At 41.1% G+C, this 27,854-nt stretch overlaps 1 protein-coding gene across 1 annotated transcript in view; it reads right to left on the bottom strand.

Moving 5' to 3' along the window:
* Positions 1-27,854, bottom strand: part of plxna4 (plexin A4) — a 351,701-nt gene that overhangs the window by 43,697 nt on the left and 280,150 nt on the right. The window contains exons 12-23 of the mRNA XM_088348478.1: positions 25,471-25,567; positions 21,107-21,297; positions 16,055-16,206; positions 12,961-13,084; positions 11,556-11,692; positions 9,160-9,327; positions 9,004-9,097; positions 8,115-8,354; positions 7,901-8,047; positions 6,632-6,866; positions 5,360-5,502; positions 1,397-1,665 (exon numbers count right to left, since the gene is read on the bottom strand). Of these exons, the coding sequence (XP_088204604.1) occupies positions 1,397-1,665; positions 5,360-5,502; positions 6,632-6,866; positions 7,901-8,047; positions 8,115-8,354; positions 9,004-9,097; positions 9,160-9,327; positions 11,556-11,692; positions 12,961-13,084; positions 16,055-16,206; positions 21,107-21,297; positions 25,471-25,567 (1,997 nt within the window). The remainder of the gene's footprint in view (positions 1-1,396; positions 1,666-5,359; positions 5,503-6,631; positions 6,867-7,900; positions 8,048-8,114; positions 8,355-9,003; positions 9,098-9,159; positions 9,328-11,555; positions 11,693-12,960; positions 13,085-16,054; positions 16,207-21,106; positions 21,298-25,470; positions 25,568-27,854) is intronic.

Genomic DNA, 27,854 nt, shown 5'->3' with positions numbered 1-27,854 from the left:
GGTCCCGCCAGAGTCTCAAAAACTCGTATTAATGGAAAATATATACCGTCGTTCACAAGTTGCACATTACAATAACTTCCTGTAAACCATTGAAGAAGAATCGGCATCCCGTCATGGCAGCAATCGCAAAAGCAGTGGAACCGATATTTAAAATTGTAATTCACATAACAATTACATTTGATTAAATGTAAAACTTTGGTTTTTGGTCTTTTTACTCACCGATATGATTTGACTCACTATGCTTTCCTTTCACTATTATCATATTTAATTATTATTGTTATTAAGCATTACGTTGTAAATATTTTTGCCCATTGAAGTTATATACTGTTTTATACACTGTTTTATCTTACGTAAAGTCAAATATACTTATTCTAAAATCTGACTTTAGTGTTTGAGGGCGAATTATGAGAGAAGGATGTCGTAAAACACCTGTGCTTTGGAATGTTTTCTGTGGTTTACTTATCACCTCGTCTGGGGGGGGTTAAAATGTGTGTGTCGTGCCCCATTCTGTCTGGAGTGCGTTGACCTATCACCCCTCCTCCCATTCTTCAACCATGGTTGGAAAAATTGCATCGACGACGGCACGGACCAATCAGCCAGAGGCTTGGTCATGGGGCGTGAACAGAGGAAGACCCTGAAACCCCGTCGCTCTCTTTCTACACAAGATTGTGATTGGCAAGAAAGAAAGATCCGATGTGTTTAACTCTGATTCGGCTAATAAATTAATATGTGGACTATACTCGGCTCGATAACTTCTCCGACTTTTGGGCATGCTCCAACTGTAAGGGTTTGGACATGACACGTGAAGTGTCTTCGGAGTCAGATTTCAGTTTAAGAAATGTTAAAGCCTTACACCATTTATGCTTAAAATCTTTTGTTTTTCTCTAAAGTCTTTATTACATGTTTACTCAGAGGTGCCATGTCTAATCTTGTTGCATACAATGTTTCACTTGACATCAAGAGACAGTCAATACTATTTGATTAAATTCTCTTCTATTCTATTAAATTAGTCCAGCATAGGCACAACACCACTCTTAGTATAATAAGATGACGAGCAGATTACTTCTGCATTAAACTGTCTCATTTACCTTGCTTTGTGGTTGTGACATGTTAGCTGTGACTTGTTTTGTTGCCTTTAATAACTAATGAATTTATGATTTAAAGGTTTTCCAAGGGCACACATTTATCATAGATCTAGCTTCTTGATTTTGCTCTAAAAATGCACCAGATCAATGCCTTTAAATTTAAATCATACGAAATGTTCTCCCGGGGAAAGCAAGCTCCCAGACCAGTAGATTGTCCACCAACCAGGGTCTCACAAAATCCCATAGGTAAAACTGGACAAGGATGAAGTTTTCCGGCTAAATTTGTTGGACTTAATATTTTCTATTCCTACCTCCGGAGCAAAAGCTTAGGGTGGTTCTTGCTTTCCAGGTTGCGGTCGATGAGGTCGGACAGCAAGTGTTTCAGTACGTCGGTGGCGTACTCCAGCTTGCTTTGCAGCACCGTCATGATAAGCGAGGCCACGTTGCCGCGGTCCCGCATTGAAAAACCGCGCTGCGCCTCCAGTGTACGGATGAAGCACAGCAGGTAGACCTTGTTGTTGATCAGCTGGCCAAACAGCTTCAGGCCCTTCTCTACCTGCTCTTGTCGGTAACCTGGCACCTGTAACGAGAACCAAAACATACAAGCATTGGTTTGCTTACAGCAGTTTCCCTCAAAGTACAGTCCATGTAATAATAACTACAACAATAACAATAAAAATAATGTTAATACGCCCAAATCCACTGTGGAAGGACTAGACCACTAGGCATCTTGATATCATTGTAAAAGGCATTACATTTTATCTTACCACACTATTTTTATTCCTGGTACCACGTTGTACGTTGTTTCGGCTGAATTGTTGCCCATAATGTCCCTTTCCAATGCTGTACAAATAGTGTTTTGCTAAGATAAAATGCTTGTGTTTCTTATTTAGTGTGTTGGGACCCAAAATAAGGTCTTAGTTCCATTTTTAGTGGGTCGCCAGCATTTCCCTGGGCGGGATAAGGCTAAAAAGAATTTAAAAAAATGAGGGACCTATACACTCCTTAACAGTAGATGGCGATAAAGCCCTGCTCAACCTGTTGTACCTGCTTAGTCTGCGCGTTTGAGGGGGACCACATCGCACTTCATTGTAATTTTCTTGGCTGTTTTTCCTTTTTCTGCTTATATGGGTCCCGAGGAGGTAAGTGATAAGGGAAAGAAAAAGTGGAAAACAGTGACAACAACGATCGAGTCGAAGAAGGAAACGACAGCCAAATATGAAAATGGTGTTCGAGTGTCTGTCGTTGAAGTCTTGCTGGATGTACAGTAGTTTCAAAATGTGATATTTTTAGGTTTTTATCAGTATATAAATCTTTATTAACTACAAAATTGAATAATTAACAATGTTAAGGTACTGCTTTATATAAATATTGGATTTGTTTTAGTATATGGCTCTTCTAAAGCAGTTTTAGGGTGTTGTTAAAATCGGATGTAGGCTTATATGCAGGTATAGACGGTATTTTAAGTCATTGGCATCAGCGATATTTGTCGAATGGTCAATCATTGCTCAAGTACAGGTGACATACTACCCAAACTTTGAGTTTTTGGGGAATATGACAAATTTGTGTATCTACAAATAAATATAGTATAAGTAAAAAATATATATTGTTTTGTGCCCTGGTACCAAACGACCTACAGCAAGTACGAGTCCGAGTCGAAGAAGGAAACGAAAGCCAAATGAGAAAATGGTGTACGAGTGTATGCCGTTGAAGTCTTGCTGGATGTACTGTAGTTTCAAAATGTATTTTTAGGTTTTTATTAGTATATTGATCTTTATTAACAACAAAATTGAATAATTATCAATGTTAAGGTTCTGCTTTATATATATTTTGAATTCGTTTTAGTTTAGCTTAAATTGGATGTAGGCTTATATGCAGGTATATACGATATTTTAAGTTGTTGGCATCAGCGATATTTGTCGAATGATCAATCATTGGTCAAGTACAGGTTATATACTACCCGAACTTTGAGTTTTTGGGGGAGATGATAAATTTGTGTATCTACAAATAAATATAGTATAAGCAAAAAATATATATTTTTTTGTGCGCCCTGGTACTAAACGACCTACAGCATGGTACCAGTGCTCAGTCCAGTGTTTGCTGACAACTGTTGTAGTCATTTTGAAAATAATGTGGAGCCTATCAGGAGTTTGTTCAAAACCTTTGATGTTTACGCGTCGCTGTTTCAAAACTGCCGTGCTTCTGACCTCTATGTTTCTTTTTCTGACGAGCACCTATGGCGTTTGGTCTTTCTACTCGTGGTAATGGAATGAAATGATCTGCATTTATATAGCGCTTTTCAAGTCAAGACTTCCCAAAGCGCTTTACATTGTGCTTCACATTTCCCAATAGCGGCCGTGCAGCCATGTAAGGCGCTAACCTGCTTATTGGGGGTATTAGGGGTTCAGTGTCTTACCCAAGGACACTTCGACATGTAACACGGAGGAGCCGGGATTCGAACTGCGATCTCTTGATCCCAAGACGAGCGCTCTACCTCCTGAGCCACTGCCGCCCCGTGGTATCACGCTGTTCCTTTGCAGTAACTGCAGTTGCCAACTTCATTTCACGCCTTGCATTTTCATCACTACACGTACTTGCTAGCAAGAATCAAGATGGAATATTACTGTATCCTTTTCATCACTACGGCTATTTTTGTCACCACTGCCCACACATCAATAACAATTATGTGTGTGTCAAACACCTAAGAGCAGCCTTCTGCTTCCTTCATTAGACTGTCGTAGCACATCGCCTCTCTGTGCAGTTTGACATTTATACCAATTAAAGCCTAATTAATATTGCTTATTACTAGCAAATTCTCATCAAGAGACGGAGTGGCCAACCTTGAGGGCAGTGGAATGGGGGTCAATCATCACCTTAATGGAACAAGGCGACTTGCTCAATTATGACTGTCAATCAATGTCACCGCCGGGAGTAAATTACAGGATATTTTGCTTTACTTCTACTTGACTGACTTTTAATTTGATTTTTAACGAGGTGTCTTGGTAGGTTGAGGTGTCCGGAGAGGTCAAACATCCCATGACCTGTTTTAACCTGTCTCAAAAAGAGAGTTTTATAACTACTTTTAATACTTTTCTGAATTCATTGATATTTTAGTTTTGAGTTGGATGTATCTTTCTTTGAAAACTGGAAATGCATTGAACAAGGTAATTTCCCTCAAATTTCATGAAAATCAGTAGTAGGGATTTATGAAGTAGCGGTTATCAACTGGTCTGACTTGACTTGACCATTCCAACCTAATGATGAGCTGTGACCCAAATCAATAAAAATAAAATCCACTCTTCAAATGTATTTATTGAAAGGATTGTGCGCATTCAATCAAAGATAGTATGATACATTCAACCTTCTTTTAAAAAACAAAATGACCAGCAAAACTGAAACGACTTCAAAAACTATATATTCTCGCAAATAGGCATCCATCACAAATAATTTACCCACTAAAACTGCTCTAAAATAGCCACGTATTGAAATAAATCCAAAATATCAACAAAAGGTGTACCAAAACATCTATAATTATTTGATTATGGAGTTCATAAAGATTTATATACTGGTAAAATGCTTAAATTATTTATACCATTTACTGTACCAGCCAGCAGTGCTTCAATGGAAGATACTAAAACATCATTTTAGTACTGCGCAACTGTATCCTTCTTTGACTCCATGGTTGTTTTAACCATTTTACACTTTTCCTTCCCCTTATCATTAACTTTCTTGGGATCCATTATTATGGGCGGAAAAAGGAAACAAAACCAACAGAATCTGAATAAAATGAGATGTGGCACATTTAAAACGCGCCAAATCGTCTGAACAGAGATTGAGCAGAAGTGTTAAGGAGTGTAATTGACCCCGAATTTTTTCTTACAATACTTTGCCAAGGCAAAGACCTGCAACCCGCTGAATTGTGGTCTGCAAACTACTCTTGGGTCCAGAGCCATCTTTGAAAAACTCTGGTATAAATGGATTTAAATTAGGTTTAGAATAGATAAATATGTGATATAGATAGATATATCGAGTTTTTTCAAACTAATTGGTATGATATGGTGCCTTTATAAACAAGAAACACAACGAAACATAACTGCAAACAATGTCATGTATAGCCGAGGTATCGAATTTAAAACTATCTATCGGCATATACAAAAAAAATACATTGATGAGCCATTTTTTTTCCTTTCGCCTGGCCTGCAACCCAATGCAGCCTGCGACTCAAAAACCTTGCCCACACTAGCTGTCCTGGGTTACACACAGATGAAGCCTACCTCCAGGTCTCTGAGCACAGGATGCTCTTCTATCCCTGGGAATAGGACTCTCATGGTGTACGTCCTGTAGTCTAAAAAGGGGATCCCGGCACCGTCCAAGTCACTCGTCAACTCGTGGATATCCGTCTGCAGCTCTGCAAAAGCTAGGAGGGAGAAAACCTTAGCATGTTACGAAGCAAATGGGTCACGAGCAGTGTTCCCTCTAAGCTGCGCGCGTGCGCAATTGCGCACTGCTCGCACATTCTCAGCGCACAAGAAAATCTAGACAGCAAAAATGAGGGCTCAAAATGACTAAATAAGAAGCGACTTAAGTCAAAGTTACAGTGCATGAAGGTAAAAATACACCGGTTCCCCGACAATGTGTACTAAATGCTGTATTTTGAAGTCGAGTCGAAGTAGAACGAAGTTGAGAAAAGTTAGTAGAGTTTGTTGAGAACTGGCTTCTTCGGCTCGGCTCACTAAAAGGAACCGGCTCTTTCAGGTCCTAAACGGCTCTTCAGGTTTTTTTTGCTTCTTCAATCCCAACATGACCAAATATTATGTAAAACTATGCACAAAATGACTTAAAAGAAGGGGGGAAAAGAACAAAAAGAAAAAATAATCAAAATGAAAAAGTAGTGAAAAGCTGAGAAAAAAAGAAACAAAAGGAAGAGAAAAAAAGAAAATTTTGAAAAGAGCCAGAAAAAAAAGAAAGAAACGTAGGAAAAAAGTAAATAGAGAACAAAAAGAAAAAAGTAACAGCTTTAAAAGAACTAGAAAAAAAAAGTAAAAAAGTAGAAGAAAAAACAAGGAAAACAGAAGTAAAAGTTAGTGTTGCATTCAAATAATTTCCAATTATATCAAGTGAATCTTGTTGCCAACATTGTACTTGCACTAAAAAATGCGATTAAGCACAGTTCTGTATCTTGCAGCCGACTAAATAAGCCCCCCAAATTGTTAATATTACGCGACAAAATATATCACGAAAAAAAAAGGAATGGATATCTTGTGAAAGAATTGTAAGAACAAATGACGTTTGTAGGCCGTACAACCTTTGCAATAGTACATGAGTCAATTCATTCAAAAGAGAAAAATAATTTTGCATTGCCGGAAACTCAGCAAAATGTCAAGTTTTGGACATGTTTGATAATTAATTATCTTGCCACACTTGGGATTCTGGTTGCTCACTGTTGTTTCAAGTGTTGCTCACCGACTTTGTGTAAACGCTCAGACCCGTGCAAAATTACAGGGAACATTGGTCACGAGAAGACGGATGGGGGACAGGTTTTCTACCTTCCTTGCACTCGAGTGCCACTCGCGACTCCAGGTTGTCCATCTGCATCTGCAACCGCTTGAGCGTCAGGTCGCTCTCACGCGACTTGCGCTTGTAGGCGATGAGCACCATGATGATGGCGAGGAGGAGTAAGGCCCCGGCCGCAGTAATGCCGATAATGGCGGTGCTGCTGAGCGGGCTATCTGATGTGATGTGGACCACACCGGGCGAAAACTCGATTCCGCCCACGCGGGCCTGGGGACGGAACATGGGCGGTTTACAGATTACAACAAGCTGTTTATCATGAACTTTCGAGAAAGTTTATCCGGTTGACAGTAATTGGTATAAAAGTCAATACAGTGGAACCTCGGTTTTCGAACGCCTCTCAGTTCGAACAAATCAAAGTCCGACCAAAAATTTCGATGAATTCTTGTTCAGTCAAAAAAATCAGAGTTCGAAAGCCAGGGTGGATGTTTCACATCACATTTTTTTACTCCGTTTAATTTTCTCAGGTGCAATTGCACCTCCAATACACTAGGGGACGTCCAAGATTAAACAAGTGTGTAGCAAATGGCCGAGTTACAGAATTTCACCACACCGATGAAGCTGCAGCCACCAGAGTCATCATGACTTTAATGACATTGTCATGAACCACTTCCGAAAAGTGCTAAAAAGAAGGCAGAAGCAAGTGTCATTGGATAGATATTTTAAGAGAAAATAACATCCTGTAGCCAGTCATCCGTAGCAAAGAGATTTGAACGTGTGAGCACCCCTCAGACAGAAGAGCTCCCTGAAGTTTTTATGGAAGGGGACTCTCCTTCCAAACAATAATTTTCCTCCCTCCTCCATCCCTCTCACCGTCCATCTGCGCCTTCTGCTGACCACCACAAAGGTAAAAAATCCTATTCATAATTATTTTCTTTATCCTTTTTACATGTTCATGTTAGCTAACATGAACGTACGATTAGCCTGTGTTACATTTATGTTATTTGTGTCTTAAATGTAAACAAAGGTAAACATTCAGGGTGTTGGAACGGATTAAAACAATTTACATGATTTGTAATGGGAAAAACGATTTCTGTGTTCGATCAAATCGCTTTTCGAACAGGTTTCTGGAACGGATTATGGTCGAGAACCGAGGTACCACTATATTTATGAAAATTCAAGATTTAGGTATGAGTATCGGTAATCCTAAAAATATGTGGTATTGATAGTTTTTTTAGGTCCACGTGTATTTTTACTCGTAAGCAGCAATTAAAAAAATGAGAAGGGAACAGCTTGTCAATCACCAGAACTTTGTGGCGTCCTGTCAGATTGGGTGACTCGCAGAGCAACTGGGTGTCGGACACGGTCAACATGCAGGGTTTCTCTCCAATGAGAACAGTGTAGTTCATCTTTCCGTTTCCACCGCTGGTGGGCGGCAAGAAGTTCCGCCCCTGAAGTAGAGCATCAAAATATTTCAAACCTGGAAGCAAATCACCAGATCTAAAAAGGGCCACAAACCTTTAAAATGATAGGGGATCCGGGTTTGAGCTCCAGCACACCCGATGTGCTGAGAGGCTCAAACTCAGGATTGGGATAGTAGATAAAATTGGTGTTGTTGAGCGCCATGACGGCCTGCACGTCATCCAACTTGAAGCCAAATTCGTCGGGCCTCTCCGGCGCCTCCTGCTGTTGGGCCAGGCTGATGGGAAGCTCTGGGGCCTGGCACTGCATGGATGTCGGGCTCAGAACCTGGCACAACTAGAGGTGAAAAAATCAAAAAGGCCTTGTCAAGTTTCTCTTTTTGTCCCCAGGCTGTCCTTCACTTTGCAGCTATTTCTGAACTTGATTCGACAAACATGACTGCATTGTTTTATTCATATGCATTGAACTGTCAGGGTCACGACAACAGCCCCAAAAGGGTCTCCTGACACCAATGTTGAGACGCCAACAATAACCTTCAGTTTGAAGCTGCTTTGACCAGCGCCTGTCACTTTAATTAGGTCCTTGAAAGTCACACTGGATACATCTCGAAAAAGGCATGTCTCTGTCATGTGTCTTTGTTGAATAGAAAAACTGAACGTGCGTTGGAGATTGTCTCCACAAAAGCACGGGTTTAACATACACCAAATTGAATGCGCAACCTTGAAAAATCCTGTAAGGCCAAATCATTATGCCGAGTAGATACTATCTCTCGCTTTTGGAATCTCATCTTCAGTCGAATCAAGAGACATTTGGATGGGTTGAATAAAGGTTTCTCAGATTCCGATAAGAGGCTATCTCTGAAAATAACATTGCATCTGCGTGAAGATAAATTTCATCACCCTCTATTAATTTCCATACGCTCACTGCACTGCTTTTGACCCGGTTTGGTCACCATGGCATTAAGAAATGGGACAAGTGTACTTACATTCAGTGTTTCGTGGTTGTTGTATTTGGCTCGGATTAGCGGTGTTTGAATGATGTCCAAGTTAGTTCCGGTCACAGTAACCGGTGTGTGTCCACTATAAGTGAAGAAAAATGATGCATGACTGGGGATAATATTTGGGACTTTTTTGGAACTTACCTGTAGATGCTCCATTCAGGCTCTATCTTGGTGATGGTAGGATCTTCCACGTACTCAAAGCGGAGGTCCTTTTGGAGCTGGGCCTTGTCGATGCTCACGGACACTGGCACATATCCATAGCCGTTTAGCGACGCGTGCGTTCGGCATGTCAGCCACAGTCCATCGCGCCTGCAGCAAAACAGGACATCCCGGCGTGAAATCAACCGCATAAAAAACTGGTTTTGCATTTTTATGACTATTGAATGCTCCTTGAACTTATACTGGATTACTGAATACTATTTCTACGGCTTTGGACTTTTGGAGTTTCAGTACTAGCATCCTTGATGTGGTCGCAATACCTTAGAGCACAAAATCATGGTGTAGATAAATAACCAGAGCCTCAATTTTCTCTTTGACTCTGCAGGTTTGGGATGAGATCCTGTTCCAAGCGGAGGAATTCAAGAATCTCAGGGTTTTGTTCACGAGTGAGGGCAGGATGGAGCGGGAGATCAACAGGCATATATGTGCAGAGTGTACTGTTATGCGGCGTCTGTATCAATCCATTGTGGTGGGAAAGGAGCTGAGCCGAAAGGCTAAGCTCTGGATATAGAGGTGGATCTATGTGCCTACCCTTATCTATGGTCGCAAGCTGTGTTTATGACTGAAAGAACAACATTCTGAATGCAGTGATTCCACGGTACTCAACCATAAACCATTCAATATCAATGTTCCAACACCACAGTTTTCAAGTACCAAAGCATTTTTCCCCGCATAAGTCATCTAAAGTTTGTCTTCTTATGACCCGCACCAGATTTAAAGCTGCAGGCTTGAAGGTTGGGATGCAACGTTTTGAGGGGTAGTGTTGGAGATTGACGTTTTCCTCCCCCGCCCCCAGTTTGCCTTAGATAACGTGGTTTTGGATCAGATGACCATCCAAGATGGTGATTGAAAAGCCGAGCATATAGAGTATTTACTTCTGCGTGAAAAAGTCTTGCATTTGCTTGTCATCGTTCGTCAATCAAAGGAAACTCCAGCGACCTGACATTGATGACACGGAGAAAGAAGTGTAGCTTTTTCGATTAAAAACTGCCGCTTCAAATGTATAAATTGAGGACTTAAATTATGGATGCAAAAGTAGAAATGCTGTAAGTGTGTTGTAAATATTGAATAGAGTACCTTCTGTCTAACCTCCAGTTTTGCTCCTGTTATGTATTACATGAATAATGTTGACAAATACATGGACTAATTTCCCTCGGAGGAATGTTTACGAACGTCATCGAGATGTTTTGTCCGTGTATTTGTATATTCACCGTTTTTTTAAGGATTTACAAAAACATATATTACAGGTGGGCAGCACGGCGGAGCAGTGGTTAGGGCGTTTGCGGCACAATTCTGAGGTCATGAGATTGAACCTCCTGTGTGGAGTTTGCATGTTCTCCCCGTGCTTGCGTGGGTTTTCTACGGGCACTCCGGTTTCCACCCACATTCCAAAAACATGCATGTTAGGTTAATTGGCCGGTCCAAACTGTCCCTAGGTCGAATGAGCAAGCGAATTGTCTGTCCCTCTGTGCCCTGTGACTGGCTGGCAACCAGTTCAGAGTGTCCCCTGCCCACTGCCCGAAGATGGCTGGGATGGGCTCCAGCACCCCCACAGCCCTACTGAGGATAAGCGATGAAGATATTGGATGGATGGATATATTACAGGTGAGGGCTTTAATTTCTTGTATGCACCATTTCTAAGCCCACTGCTGGGCACCGGTTGAGTTGACCCGCCAGGGGTCTACACGGGGCCCTGACTGTAGCTAGGGAGGTCCGTGGGTAGGGCTCGGCGCGGGTCTTGATTTGAGTGGCCGCGGCCTTCCTTGCGACCATCCACTTCCCCCAAAAACCCCCCAAAACACTACTTTGTATACAAAGTCGCAGTGTTTAAAATGTAGAAAAAAGTAACGGCTTGTAGTCCAAAATTTATGGCACTTTTTCTACTCTCTTAAGAGCTAAGAGCGAATCTTCACTCATGTGCTGTCGTTGACAGATATCGACGTCAAAAATGAATTTTTACAGGGCCGAGCAGGAAATATGTTAAGGGTAGACATTCTGGTGCTGTCAATCACAGCAGAGACCTGCCCACAAAGCAACCCAGCTTTATAAGCTGAACGAGAGCATAACTTACTGAGGGAGCTCGGTTCTGTATTGAAGAAGACATGAAAGCGGTGATGGAGAACGGAAACTCATTAGGAGGATATTTATGGAGATCGTAAATCCGAGGCGGCTCGTTTTGCCAATGACTTGAATATAATCTGATTTCTCGTGGCCCTGGAATGTCTGTGCGGTTCTTTTATACGATGCAGAGTGAGCTCTTAATCGACTGCCTAAGTGTTGGGGTCATCAGGTGGGGTGCGATTTGTCGAATAACTGACTTGAGAAAGGTGCATGGCTGGTCTTTAAACATGATGGACACGTTGCTGCCGGCGTCCAGGTGACTTCCCATGATGCTGACAACCGTTCCCCCGGAAACGGGCCCTCTGCCTGGCTTGATGCTGTGGATTCTCGGAATCTAGACAGTCATTATAGAGGCAGTTAAAAAAAACATCAAACTTTGACAATTTCACACACTATAAAAATAGCCAAAGAGCGACCCATGATAAAGGTGGTGTATACATTTTTCTAGCTTTAATGTTGCGCGCCGGATATTATGTCAGGTCTGGAAGTTACTAGCACAAAAAGAAAGTTTCCTGCTATAATGCTAGCAGATTTGGGGGAATTACCTTATGGTGTTAACGTAAGGCCCACGTGCTGATCTCAAGGCCGCAGTGAAGGCCTGCATGGCGGCTGTAGGGTACCATGAGTCAGGCAGGTAAAGAAAGAGAACGACTATCGCTCAGCCAATTCTTTTTATATGGACCCGTGATGCTCAACCAGATCGTTTCTCTTAAGGTAAGGTCTCAGGTATCTGATACCACCAGTATCAGATGTCGGTGTTTGAAATTGCTAAACTTGGCATAAAGCCAATTAATTTAGAAATTTGCGTAATGTTTTGTAATGTCCTTCCAATCGACATAATCATGTTTGATGAGAACATCATTTTATCAACACATAGCCGTGAATGTTTTAATTACATTAAAACTTCCTGATTCAGATTTCAGACTCCAGATTTCATTATGGTACATGGCGATTTGGTACGACCCGGAAATGTCCAAAAGGGGATGCAGTCATTCCATTCATTCCAAAGTTCTGTTTTTTTTTAACTGGGCAACTGTAACTGTTCAGTTTTTTTTCGTGGAAAAGAAAGAAACCATTGTTTCTCTACAGAGCAGGCACCCGTTATTTCAGGGCAATACATAACTTCGAGGTCCAATATTTTTGCACCACATGGAAAAGCCATTGTACCAACTGTAAAGGTCATTAATGGAACAATTTTGATGACGTTAAACATGTCTCTAATTGACATTATTTACAAAATCATACACTAAACAATCATGAAGATGATTATACTAAATGATATTGAGTGCTTTTGGGTATTATATTCCATATGAGTCATTACTGATACTATTATACGTTTCAAAATGTCATTTCTTGTGCTGTTTTGTTGTTTTGATTTTAAATATGTATTCCCTGCAAGAAATTCAATGGAATATGAGTAGGCACTTAAAATCTTCTCTTTGGGCACATTTTGCCACATGCATTGTATAATTGTACAGCTGTTCTTGTGCAAGTAGTTTATTGTTTACGTTTGATAATTAATGATTGATGTTTTTGTGCTGTGCCTAAATAAAACAAACACAAACAAACAAAACGTTGAAGGCATTTCATTTAACCTCTTACCACAAAGTAGTAGTATTTGGATGACTTGGCGGTGAATTCTGGCTGGCACTCGCCGACGCCCACACACACTTTGACGTTTCCAGTGTACTGACTCTTCTCGGCGCGGCCCATCTCGCAGACGATTCTGTGGGTGGGACATCTGGTAAGGCCTCCACTACTGTATTTATCCGTGTGAAATGCTTTCTTTTTTAAATCTTTTAAATAAGTCAAAGTCTGGGTGCACTTTATACATGAGGTTTCATGGTAGTAAAAAAATATCCCTACAATCGCAAACAAATTGGATGCAACAGGAATCGAACCCAGGCGTCGGTGGTGAGAGAGCCGATTCCTAACCACTTGACCGCAAGTGATAAAGCTGACATATGATAAATCGTGATGAGCTTTCAAGGCTTGAAAGGCCTTCTCTGCTGGCCTGAAATATATTGGAATCACGTGATGGTAATTCTATTTCGTTCATGAATACGTATTAAACAACTCCAAATTGTCTCTCATCTTCCTTTCATTCCTTTTCCCCTGGTTGCGCTGCTACCTGATGTGTGCTTTTATATTCAAGCATTTAGCTAATTACAATCAAGCCATTACTTTTTGCCAGGGTCAGAAATCTACACAGAGGCCTTCACGGTCAGTTCTGCAGGCCCTAATGCATAAAATAAGTGTTGATAAAGCTGTTGGTTAAGCCAATTAGATTTCGAATTGGCGACATCCTGGACCAGGGATGTCAAACTCATTTTAACTCGGGGGCCACACAAAAGAACAAACATTCTGTTGGGGGCCGGACTAGTAGATTAGAGTGAAAGAAAAAAGAGACAAAGAAATGAGAGAAAGAGAAGGAGAGAAAAGTAGAGGGTGGGACAAAAAAATAGAGAAAGGGACAAAGAAAGAGAGAAAAAGGAGAAAGGGAGAGAGAGCATGAGAAACAAAATAGATAAGAAGAGAAATAATGAGAGAGGGAGAAAGAAAAAGAGAGAAAGAGAAATAGAACAAGAGAAAGAGGGAAGGAGAGAAAAGAGAAGGAAAGAAAGAGAGAAGGGGAGAAAGAGAGAAGAGGAAAGCAATGGAGAAAGAGGGAGAAAAGGAAAAAACCCTGAAAGAGAGGTAGATAGCGAGTGAGAGGAAAAGGGTGGAACAGTGAGTGAGAGTGAGAGAGATAAAAAAGAAAGAAATACAAGTACAGCATTTGTGAGAGGCACCTGCCTTTGGCAAGTGCATATTTTTCAACCTGCAGCTCATTTTTCTCCTCCGCTTCTCCGAGCATTGTCCCGTGGGCCGGATTGCATCCCTTAGCGGGCCTGATCTGGCCCGCGGGCCGCATGTTTGACACCCCTGTCCTGGACGCTTCGATTGGCTGGCAACCAGTTCAGGGTGTCCCCTGCCCACTGCCCGATGATTGCTGGGATGGGCTCCAGCACCCCCCGACCCTACTGAGGATAAGCGGTGCAGCTAATGAGATGAGACATCCTGGACCTTTTAGAAGGCGTAACGAAACGTCAGCGGTTTCACGAACTATGATTGGCTTGGACGTGGGAGTGGGAGTTAGTTGTGACAGAATTATCACAACGAAAGTGTGAAAAAAACAATTCCCTGTGTCCACTTCTTATGTCGAATGGACTTTTTCATGAAAACTCATGCTAGAAATACAACAGGACAGGCTCGACTTTCAGCATTAGCTTCGAAGGCAATAGAAACTTATTGCCGGAGAGAAACTGCACGACAGAGCAATAGAAAAGTTTTTGCACGAATAAAATTGATTTTTTGGCTAAATTCCTAAACTATGAAATTTTTGAGGTTATTATTGATGCTAGCGACAGTAAATGTTTTATAGCCTTAAAGTAGCTTTTGAGGGTTGGAATAATTCAGATGTGTCACCACTGAAGGCCTTGGTGTGAAATACACTGCCACCTGCCACTGCTCATGATCATAATATTTTTCCTCACTGTCCCAGAGACGAATTTTAGAGAATGAAAAAGCACTAATAGGAAAACAAGTATTTTGTGTATCTGATAATGAATCAGACTTTAAAGGACAATAAAAAAATACATGATCGATTTTAAGTTTGGATTGTGTTCATACTTTAGTGATTTAAATGATGGCACAATGTATTTAACATTTACTTTCACTACTTAGTTTGAGCAGTGTTAGACTTTAAAGGGACCGTGTGTAATATTTACTTCCTCCTAGTGGTACACAAAACTTTAATCCAGTAATTGGGTTTTATAAAGTGAATGAGCAAAAAAATTGCAGTTTTTTTTTAGCTAGCTCTCTTCGTACATTTTGAGCTATTTAGCAAGCTATCTACCTAGCTTTTTACATTATTTGCATGCTATCGAGCTAACATTTTATCTTTTTTGGGCTAGCTATCTAACTCCAAATCGTTTTTTTACGTGAGTATGAACGTTACATACCAATAATATCATTTATATAATCATATTTGGCATTCGGGGGCAGCACGGTGGGGCAGTGGTTAGCGCTTGTGCGGCACAGTTCATGTCATGGGAACCTGTCGTGGGTTCAAATCCAGCTCCAGACTTCCTGTGCGGAGTTTGTATGTTCCTCCGGGCACTCCGGTTTCCTCCCACATTCCAAAAACATGCATTTCAGGTGAATTGGCAGGTCCAAATTGTCCCTAGGTGTGGATGAGCGAATGAGTTGTCTGTCCCTGTGTGCCCTGCGAATGGCTGGCAACCAGTTCAGGGTGTCCCCTGCCCACTGCCCGGAGATGGCTGAGATGGGCTCCAGCCCCCCCGCGACCCTAATGAGGATAAGCGGTACGGCTAATGAGATGAGATGAGATATTTGGCATTCGGATTCTTTGTAAACCAAGTTACACATTTAATATTTCCATATTTTGCTTAACATATATCTGTTCCTCCTCCTTTCTGTTATATTTTGCTAGTTATTTTGTTGTAGTTATTGTGCTCTATACAGCCCTTTGAGACTTTTTGTGATAAACGGCTATACAAATAAATATGACTTAACTTGACTTGAGCTGAGAAAAAATGAAAAACATTTAATACTGACTTTAATTAAAATAAAAATAAGTGCGTTATACACAAACAAATACGGTGAATAAATATTTCCAGGGCTGGGTACTCACTGCTCGGCTGGGATATAGCCATCTCGAATGGGCGTGCACTCCACCTCCGCTACTTTCACATTGCCTTGGATCTCGCGGAATTCTAAACCCAGATTGTCACCACGGATGGTCACGAGTGTTCCGCCTTCCCTGGGACCTCGGAGAGGTGTAATCTGAAAACCGAAAAGTAATGCAAAGATGAGATACTTTGATCCTGCAAAGCACAAGATGACGCAAACATTATATTCCAAAAGCATAATATCCACGTTTTTTCCCCAACCAGTTCTCAGGGTTTCTTCATTTTCCTCATGTTGAGGTTTTGGGGTTTTTCCTTGCCCTCATGCTGGTTTTGGCTCAGGGGATGGTGTCATAATAGTCTGTGGTTTTCAATAATCTGTGGTCTGTGCAGCCCTTTGAGACTGATTAAGGGCCATACAAATAAATATGACTTGACTTGACTAATACCATTGCACGCTAGTGTGCATACATGCCAAGCTTTTGACATTAAAAAGCACGTTATCCCACACTATTTTTTACACGCAAAGCACAATCCATATACAGAATGTAAATAAAATAAAAATGTGCTTATTTAAAACCGGAAGTGGCAAACTTTTACCAAAATACAAATCTAAATAAATCGTTGGAGTGTTTATTTATGCACAAATCCTTCAAAATAAAGTGGATTGAAGAGAGAAAGAGAGACAGACAGAGTGAAGGAAAAACAGCAGAAGAGAGTGAAACAGGAAGAAAAGAGAGATAAAGTGAGAGTGTATCAAAGATTAAGAGCATTGAAGAGAAAGACAGTGAGTGTGTGAGAGAGAGACAGAAAGATAAAGAAAGAAAGAGAGGCAGAGAGAGTGTTACAAAGAGAATGAGGGACAGAAAGAGTAAAAGAGATAGAGAGAAACCGAAAGAGAAAAGTCAGTGTGAAAGATAAAAAGAGAAGAGGATTGTTAAAGAGAAAGAGCGCCAGATAGAAAGAAAATAGAAAAAAAGAGAGAAAACATAGAGAGAGAAAAAGAGAATATAGCGAGTGTTAAAGATAGAGAGGGAAACAAAGAGAAACAAAAAGACAGCTAAATAGAGAAACCAAAATAGAAAGCGGAAGATTAAGAACAGAGAGAGAGAAATTGAGGATTAATGAAATTCATAGAGTGGAAGTGCATAAAAGTAGAAAAATAGAGCTAAACAAAGAGAAACAGAGAGAGAAAGAGAGAAAAAGGGGAATAAAAGGAGACAGAAAAAAAAGACACAGCGAAAGAGAGAAGAATAAAAGTAGACAGAGAGAGAAAGGGAGAGAGAAATGGAGAGAGAGAGAGAGAGAGAGAGAAAGAGAGAGAGTTGGCTTCCAAGAGATGTCTCATATAGTCCTTTTCTTTCGTATATGTCAACTGGATGTATACTCACTGCCCACTTTTTAGGTACACCTGTCTCATTTCTGAATAGCCAACTCAGAGGATTTAGGCATGTAGACTTGGCCAAGACAATCTCATGCAGTTCAAACCGAGCATCTGTATGGTGAAGAAAGGTGGTTTGGGTAACTCTGATGGTTGTTGGTGCCAAAAGGGCTGGACTGAGTATCTAAGTAACTACTGATCTACTGGGACTTTCACGCAAAGACCAATCTAGGTTTTACAGAGAATGGTCCAAAATAAAAAAAAAAACTATCCAGTGAGCAGCAGTTCTGTGGGTGGAAATGCCTGGTTGACGCTAGAGGTCAGAGGAGATTGGCCAGACTGGTTCAAGCCAATAGAAAGGCAACAGTGACTCAAATAACCACTTGTTACAACCAACTTGGTTGTACCAAGGTAGGCAGGAGAGCATTTCTAAACGTACAGTACGTCAAACTTTGAGGCAGATGGGCTACAGCAGTAGAAGACCACACCAGGTGCCACTCCTTTCAGCCAAGAACAGAGAACTGAGGCTACAATTTGCACAAGCTCATCGAAATTGGACAATAGAAGATGGTAAAAATGTGGGCTGCTCTATTGAGTCTCGATTTCTGCAGGAACAACCGGATAGTAGGGTCAGAATTTGGTGTCAACATCATAAATGCATGGATCCATCCTACCTTGTGTGAACAGTTCAGGCTGATGGTGCTGGTGTAATAGTGAGGGACATATTTTCTTCGCACTCTTTGGGCCCCTCTGTACCAATTGCGCATCGTTGCAGTGCCACAACGGACCTGAGTATTGTTGCTGACCATGTCCATCCCTTCATGACTACAGTGTACTGTAAGGTTTTAACATTTATTAAACTGAAATCTGACTCCTAATTCCTTACAGTAGAAGCATATTCAGAAGTCAGAGAAGTTGAGTGTAGTCCACATATCAATTTATTCAGCCGATTCAAAGAGTTGAACAGATCTTTCTTTTTTGCCAATTACAATCGTGTGTGTAATAGAGACAAGGTTTTAAGGTCTTCCTATGTTATAATCCATGCTCATGACCAAGCCTCTGGCTGATTGGTCGGCGCCGTCATCGATGCAGATTTCCCAATGATCCTTTGAAGCTGGGAAAGGAGGAACAGGATGTCGCCAGGCATATGTTCCACCTCACCAGACGAGGTGATTAAATCATTGTTATCTGCTCAGGATGAAAGAAAAGGCACATTCCAACGCAAAGTGTGGTTTCCGACACTCGTCTGAAAAGTTGCACTTAAGGTTGAAGTCCAAGTATATTTGACTTTACGTAAGATAAAACAGTGTATAAAATAGTATATAACTTCAGTACCCAACCTCTAATGGCTCCTTTCAACAGCATAATGCGCCATCTCATAAAGCTGGAATCATCTGAGACTGGTTTCTTGAACATGACAATGAGTGTACTCCAATGGCCTCCACAGTCACCAGATCTTAACCCAACAGAGCATCTTTGGGATGTGTTGGAACGGGAGATTCGCATCATGAATGAGCATCCGACAAATCAGATACCATCATGTCAATATGGACCAAACTCTCTGAGGAATGCTTCCAGCACCTTGTTGAATCTATGCCACGAAGAATTGAGGCAGTTTTGAAGGCAAAAAGGGGGTCCAACACATTACTGGCATGGTTTACCGAATAAAGTGGACGGTGTAGATTGGGGGGGATCAGTGAAGACAAATATAGAGGTCCACTACACATCAGAATGTTGATCGGCATAGAACTTGATTGAAAGCCTTTCGATCTGCACAGATGGATGGACCTCAGTGGTTTGTCGTCTGGCTTGAAGCTCATTGAACTCCCACACATGCATCGTAATGAGCTGTAGCTTTGCAGGAGATGAATTATGGCGGCCGTGTTTCACGTGCCGGATTAACAAGACCCCCTGCTGATGTCTATCTTTGCGCCCGGCTGGCAGACCACCGTGAATTGGCAATCACTGGACTGCAGCAAAAGAATCGAAAACTCAAATCAACAAGGCGTGAATTAAAGGCAAGACTAAGACTCGTTTTTTGTTTCACAGCAGTACTATTCTTGGTCCAGCGCCTCCTTTTCGGCCCCCCCACTACCTGTCCCCCCTTTTCTTCAAATATTTGCAGGGATAATCTTATTCATGCCACTAGAAGATCATTTTTCAGCATATCTCTACCTGACTTTGGGGTCAAAAGATCAATCTGGAACGCCTCAAAAATGGACTTTGAATCATAAGGCGCAATCATAGCCAGGGTTGAGTAGGGTTACTTGAACTGGATTACTTTCAATTACTTTTGTATTACTCCAATACCAAATATCCTAATAAAAGACAAAATAAACTAAATATCAATATAATTACGACTCACACCACGTGGTAAGCTTTCTCTCCTGGCTTTGATCTCTTTGATCTCCGGCAAAACTAACATCAAATGCGACAGAAACAAAATAAAAATAGATCCAAACAGCTTGCCAACATCATTTTTGCCGTTCCATGTATTCCGTTACTCCCCAAGCCTGCACAAAATTTAGTCATTTTATTCATATTTAGTTTCTTTTGTCTTTTATTAGCATATTTGGTATTGGAGTAATCTGAAAGTAATTGAAAGTAAGCAAGTTAAAGTAACCCTACCCAACCCTGATTATAGCAACCCCTTGTGTTCGTATATAACCATTGGGCTCTTCATACACCAGAGGTATATATCACTGCGATAATTGATTAGTCCATAAGTGTCTATAACAAAAATCTCAAAACATTGTATGGACAGGAATTTAACTCAAATAATGGTGGTGTGAGCTCTGTAACTTGACGACCAGTCATGCAGATGACATATGAAAAGGCATTCGAGTTTATCTCATCATCACGTTCTTTTCACGCTGCCGGAAAACGCTGGTTTGCATAGTGCATTCGAATAGGTGAAACAGAGAAAAACCACAAAAGACTGTCAGGATTAACAGGCAAAAATATTTACAGTGTATTGCTTAGAGACTGAGACAAATACTAATCATATTGCAATGAAAAAGAATAATGCATCGTAACAAAAGTGCAATAAAAAGAAGAGCAATACCACTAAACAGCAACAAAAATACCCAAACAAGTCACCCGTTCTGTCTGTCTTTCCGTCTGTCCGTCTGTCTGTCCCTCCCTCCCTCTCTCTCCCTCATCTATCTATCTATCTATCTATCTATCTATCCATCTATCTATCCATCTATCTATCTCTCTATCTCTCTCTCTCTCTCTCTCTCTCTCTCTCTCTCTATCTATCTCTCTATCTATCTCTCTCTCTCTCTCTCTCTCTCTCTCTATCTCTCTCTATCTCTCTCTCTCTATCTCTCTCTCTCTCTCTCTCTCTCTCTCTCTCTCTCTCTCTATCTATCTATCTATCTATCTATCTATCTATCTATCTATCTATCTATCTATCTATCTATCTATCTATCTATCTATCTATCTATCTATCTATCTATCTATCTATCTATCTATCTATCTATCTATCTATCTATCTATCTATCTATCAATCAATCAATCAAGCCGTTTAGGACCCGGAAGAGCCGGTTCCTTTTAGTGAGCCGAGCCGAAGAAGCCGGTTCTCAAAAAACTCACAAACGCCGCTTAGAGGGAACATTGCGCTGGATAGATTTTCTTGTGCGCTGAGAATGCTTAGAGGGAACACTGGCCTTACCTGGGTGATGCGGGGATGGGTGCATTTGCTGTTGATGCCATTATGTTCCATCCACTGGTTCTGAGGGTGTGGACAGTGCTGCTTGAGCGTACAGCGGTTTTCGCCCTTGCACCACACGCAGCCGAATAAAGGGTCCGCCTTCAGGCAAAGGCCGCAGCTTCCGCGCTGGGCGTCACACTTGTACAGATGAACTGCAAGCCGTGCACAGGAAAAAGACGAAAAAAAAAACCCGGAGATAATTAAAGAGGGCGACAAGAACAGCAAACAGATTCTCCACCTGAATCTAAATCTGTGACAAATGAGTGCAAATAGGCAGAGAACAACAAACAGGAGAGTTTCTTTGGGCTCATTTTGCCATTATCATCGGTGTCTCACGCCTACACACGTTTAACATACTATCACCATGGCAACCAGCCAGATATTTTCCTCCTAATTGCGATTAGACGGAGGTGTGATCCGTCCCTCTTGTGTGATGATTATTCTTCTTTAACGCTGCTGCTGCCTCGGAGTGACTACTCCAAAGTTGCTTCTTTAAGCACACCCTTTAAACACTGATGGCTTAAAATCTACTAAGTAGAATGGACATTTAACCAATGCATGCTGTCTTTAGATTGTCTTGCCAGGTGAACAGTAAATAACTTTATTACCGTAAATTCCGGACTATAAGCCGCTACTTTTTTCCCAAACGTTCAACCTTATTCAGTGATGCGGCCAATTTATGTAATTATTCTAACGGCCGCCAGCGGCGTTCGAGTACAAATGGTAAGATTTAGACCGGTGGATCATATGCGCTGAAGAAGACAGCAAACTTCTTGGCTCGTGCACAAATTAAATTAGCGTAAACAAACCCTCATCATGCAAATTGCAAAAAGAAAGGCACATGATGCAGCTTTCAAGCTAAAGGCAATCGAGCAATCCGATAAAGAAGGAAACAGAGCTATTGCTCACAAACTTTACTTTGCGAGCGTGTTGCTAGCGTATTTTTTAATAAGGGAGTGTGGGACGTCGTCTATTCTTTCCGATACCGATGAAGTCGACTTTGATGGCGTCAGTTATAAGGAGGAAGATGAGGACGGTTTACCGTGATTTTTAAAAATACAGTATGTTTACTTAACACACCCGTTTACGGTGTTGCGAGCATGTTGCTAGTAGCGTATTGCTACCTGTCACAGTCACGGTTTGGGATGAAAGTTATATTATTATTATTAAAGCTTTGAAAACTCTCTTGGTGTACCGTCTTTCTTTGTAAATATGTGTAAACATGTATAATATGTATTTGCAACTGTATATTTTTGTAATGTATTTATCTTAGAGACTTATTCTGATATGTTTTCCACGGGCGAATCAAAAAGAAGGTGCGAATACAACGGGGGCTGACAGGGAGTGGAATAAAGGTGAGACGTGTTTGTAGACGCAGCGGACAATAGTGGATATATATTTTTCCCACCCTTACCTTTAGAAGTATAGACTTTTTTCCCTTGGATTACTTTCAACGGGACCCGGACTCTGCAGGTCTGCATCAAACCTTAAGTACCGGTATCATTTTCCATTAATTTTGCCGGCTGGGTTTATGGACTGTGTACTTTATAATCAGTTGCAATCGCGGGACTTAAAGTCGGGTTTGGGTTAATTTAGTGATTGTGTTACATGTTTTAATGTGGGCGCGTGCGGCTTATATACAGGTTCCGGCTTGTGTAAGTACAAAAGCGGTTATCCTCCTAAAATGTGGTGGGTGTGGCTTATAATCAGGTGCGCCCTATAGTCCGGAATTTACGGTAACTCATTCAATGGCCAGACATTTCTCTCAAATAGGAAGTGATGGTGCCAGCCAATTTTTGGCATTTTGAATTATTATTGAAGGTCTACAGAAATTCAGTACTGTAGCTATCAGATTAAAATAATGGTTAAACCCATATCATGAATAAAAAAAAAAAAACTATGATTCTAGCTTTTACCATTGTTTAGTTTACAACAGTTGACCATTGCTAAGTTTCTTGAAAATACTCGTCCTGAGAAAAAACAACTTTTTGTGAAATGATGCATTTCAAACAGAACCTTCACTTTTGCATTTGTGATACCTCCGATATCTTAACAATGCTTCCCTTAAACACAGGGGCACATTGCTTGGAAGTTGCACATTATTGCAAGAGAACTGAACTTTTTGCATGAACGATGCATGAACTTTGAAATAACTTTTTTTGTCAGAACACGAACAGATGGTAGACCCAAACGCGTAACGTTTTCACTCACACCAAGCTTTATTTACGGAAGTGGAGCAGTCATGTGCGGGAACGCAAACGCCAGCGATTCGGCGATCGCTGGGAAGATGAAGCGGGGCGGAGAAGTCAGGCGCGGGAAAACAGGAAGCCAGGGGCAGACGAGCAGGATACCGGGCAGGATGGGACAGACAGGGTCAATTCCGGATACAGGATAACGGGGCCGGGATTAGGGATCGATATAGGATACAGGACAGACGGGATCGATAACAAGCAGGATACCTGACAGGACGGACGGGATTGATACAATATACAGGATACAGGATAACGGGGCATGGATTAGGGATCGATACAGGATCCAGGATACGGGAAAGACGGGATCGATACCGTATACCGGATAACGGGGCTTGGATCAGGGATCTATACAGAATTCGGAACAGACGGGATCAATTCCGGATACAGGATACAGGATGATGGGGCATGGATTAGGGATCGATACAGGATCCAGGATACGGGACAGACGGGATCGATACCGTATACCGGATAACGGGGCTTGGATCAGGGATCTATACAGAATTCGGAACAGACGGGATCAATTCCGGATACAGGATACAGGATGATGGGGCTTGGATCAGGGATCGATACAGGATATGGGACTGACGGGATCGATAATGAGCGGGATACCTGACAGGACGGGACAGACGGGATCGATACGGGATACAGAATACAGGATAACGGGGCTTGGATCAGGGATCGATACAGGATACAGGATATGGGACAGACGGGATTAATACCGGATACAGGATATCGGATAATGGGGCTTGGGTCAGGGATCAATACAGGATACGAATACGGGACAGACGGGATTGATAAGGATCAGGATACCGGACAGGACAGGACGGGACTGACGGGATCGATACCGGATACAGGATAAAGGATAATGGGGCTTGGATCAGGGATCAATACAGGATCCAGGATACGGGACAGACGGGATCGATACCGGATAACAGAGCTTGGATCAGGGATCTATACAGAATTCGGAACAGACGGGATCGATAACGAGCAGGATACCCGTCAGGACGAGACAGACGGTATCAATTCCGGATACAGGATACAGGATGACGGGGTTTGGAACAGGGATCGATACTGATGTGCAGTTCCAAAGCCTTTAGAGGTTTTTTTTTCGAATATTGCAAAATTTAAAAAACATATCTTTATGTTGGCACTCTGGGAAAATGCTTTTAAAACGTATGTATATGTTATGGCACAGAATGAGTTAATGTATGTCAACTATTGCTATTGACGGGATGCACAGACTTTTCGGCGTCATCAAAATTAAAAAATGCTTTACACAATTCTACAATCACATTTTTATATTAACAAGCAAAATGGCCCCTTGTTGGATTTGGAGTGTCCCGACTAAGTGTTCGGTTGCAAACTCTCAAGATTGCACGAGCCAAGAAAAATGAAGGATTTGCATACTTCCACAGGTTTGTGTACGCATTTTTCTTCTATTTATGTTATTATGTGACTATTTTAAAGCAGTTTTAGGGGGTATATACGATAATTTGTAACTAGCTACTTTGGAGTAACTTGCTACCTTTTGATATCAGTAATCAGGAGGATAACTGAAGCAACTAGTAACTGTAAGTAATTACTATTTTTCAGTAGGCAGTGACGCTGGTGATAACAATCCGGGGACATGTGGCCCCTTAGAGTTAATATTTATTTTTTCAATGTAAGGAGTTAGTTCAGAAAAACAGTGTTGACATTCTCCACAAGAGTTAATGTTTTAAAACCTTGTCAGTTATTACTTACCTTAGTAGGATCTTGAATTATTGAGGGGAAAAAAAGAAACATTTGAAAGTAAAGGCCAGAGATTTAGTTTAAAGTTCTCATTTTATTTCAAAATTTCATCCTATTCTCTGTTTTGGTTCAACATGTTTGCTGCACAATGTGTCCAGCCAAACCACACCCCGAGAAAACATCAGGCCAGGCTTGCTGCATGCCGCCCGCCAGTTGCCATGGAGACTAACTCCTAGGGCAGGAGTGGCCATACTGCGTGTGTGTATTTTTTTAAGCTAACGCTAATTTCGCCGCTATGCACACGCGTGTCCAATTAAAAGCTGCTCGGGCTATAACTCTCACCTTTGTTATGGGCGGGATTATCGATGCTGAAGTCGCCGTTCCAGATGACGGTCAGCTCCACGGGAAGGCTGCTCATCTCCATCCCGTCGTAGAAGTACTGTTGTCATAGCAACAGAGGAGGGAGGAGAATGGAGAGGGTTAAGGTAGTGGTTATTAGTGGCCGACGGGCTTGCGAAGTAGCGGGATACGTGTAACGGCGTAATTAGGATACAAAAAAAAGTAAATGTATTTTGTTACAGGTACATTGATTTAAAATAGGGATTACTTTGCAGGATCACAGTTTTATTCAAAGCGATATTTACACACATATATATATATATATATATATATATATATATATATATATATATATATATATATATATATATATATGGATATATATGTGTATATATGTATGTATACATATATACATACATATATACATGTGAGGCGCACCTAAAAGTCTTAATTTTTTTCAAAAGCTGACCATGCGCCTTATGATACAGTGCGCCTTATATATGGCTCAATATTAAATCGCAAGGTCTCGTAACTTACGCAACAGCCGCCGACTCGATTTTCCCCCGAACGTGGAGTAGTCCGCAGTGTATGCTGGGATTTATATACCGGCGTTTCATTGGCTAACCAATGTGTCAATCATCATTTGAATCGATCGCTATTGGCTAAAGTTATTCGGATCCTCGGATAGGCTGGAGGGCCGAAACAAACCCTGCAATTAGCCAAAAAAGATGACTGAATAGCAAGCTTGCTAAACTACGCCATAAAGAAACATGTTTCATTAGTCTGTATTTGTAAATATTTTACTCTCCTGGATTTACTACACTCACGGTTGTAAGAAGACCATGGTTGCGTATCATTATTTAACGTGAGAACTTAGGTGAGCTATGCGGCTTTATATTTTCCCGGTATCTTGTTTTAGAACGATCTTGATGTTGCTGTGATGAGTTGAGTGAATTAAACTCAATTCCAAGTGTTTATTGTCATATGCACAGTAAAGTTGTGAGCGAAAAAGAAAATAGAAACTAAGGAATGGTTGGCATTTCTTGAATCCCAAGACTTTAACCTTCCGAATGATATTTGAAATGCATTTGAGTGACATCGTACGGACACCGCATCCGCACGTGTCTACGACACGTATTTGCTTCTTTGCAAGCTTTGGGAATGTTAAGGGGGTAATCAGTTGGACTGAATCATCTGACTGTTTTGTCGACGTTCCCATTGTAGCGCCTTATAATCCGGTGCGCCTTAACTATGGAAGATATAGGACCAAAAACTATTTTTTGGGGGTGCGCCCTATAACCCGGTGCGCCCTATAGTGTGGAAAATACGGTACACACATATATATATATATATATATATATACCAGAGGCGAGTCAGGACCCAAATGCGTCTTTTTTTTGTTTTGCTCTTTTATTGGAATATATGTTATTGGAGTGATCCAAAGTAATCGTAAGTAATCAAGATACATTGCAGATGCTGCCCTACTTACAAACATTCGAGTTACGAAAAAACAGTAGATACGAACATTTTTTTCGGGATGTCGAAAAATATCCGGACATTGCTGTGAGTTAGATTTTGTATCGTGTGCACCTTTTTCCAAATACAGGACATTACTGTAATGCTTCTTTCTGCTGCTACCGGCATGTGGTGGCGCTGTGAGAGGTCACCCAGCATCCACCTCGAAGAAGAAATGCGCTTCCTCTTTGAAGTTTGTGTGTAAACATTCTATACTGTATCTCCAGATCTTTGACATTTTTATTGTTTAATTTCTCGTGCATCCGTTCAATATGGTTGGTGTAAAAATGTAAAGAAGAGGGAAGCCGTTCCTTTTGAAATGAAAGTGTAATAAGAAAGCTTGTTGCAATTGAGTAAATGGTTGGATCACTTTTTTTAGGCCACGGGGGAGGAAGTCGACTAACTCTTGAAGCTCATCTTCCAAAAGTAAGTTAAACGTAACTGTATTTATCTTTATAGAGCTTATTATTTCTCAAAATGTTTATTTTTAGTACAAAACACTACAGGTTACTAATAGAAGCCTTTAATATACTTATAGAAACCATAAACATACAAAATATAGCACTGAAGCAACTTACAAACAAATTCAACCCACGAACGATCGTCCGGAATGAATCTTGTTCGTAAGTAGGGCAACGTCTGTATGGCAATATTATGGTATTTGGATGACATTACTGATTACATTTTTCAACATGTAACTAATACTTGCATTGGATTAAATAAGCTAGAGACCGACGAGATCGATTCCAATTGCCCGAGTTGATATTGCACAGATGTGGTTGATACCGGACAGGACAGGACGGGACAGACAGACAGATAATAAAAACAGGATATCAAAAATAAACAGGAAAAACAAGACAGGAACGAAAACT

The sequence above is a fragment of the Urocampus carinirostris genome, chromosome 11 (genome assembly GCF_059441175.1).
Source record: "Urocampus carinirostris isolate Australia breed hairy pipefish chromosome 11, RoL_Ucar_1.0, whole genome shotgun sequence".
NCBI lineage: Eukaryota > Metazoa > Chordata > Actinopteri > Syngnathiformes > Syngnathidae > Urocampus > Urocampus carinirostris.
Note: the sequence above shows the minus strand (reverse complement) of the source record. Positions and strands in the feature narration are given on the sequence as shown.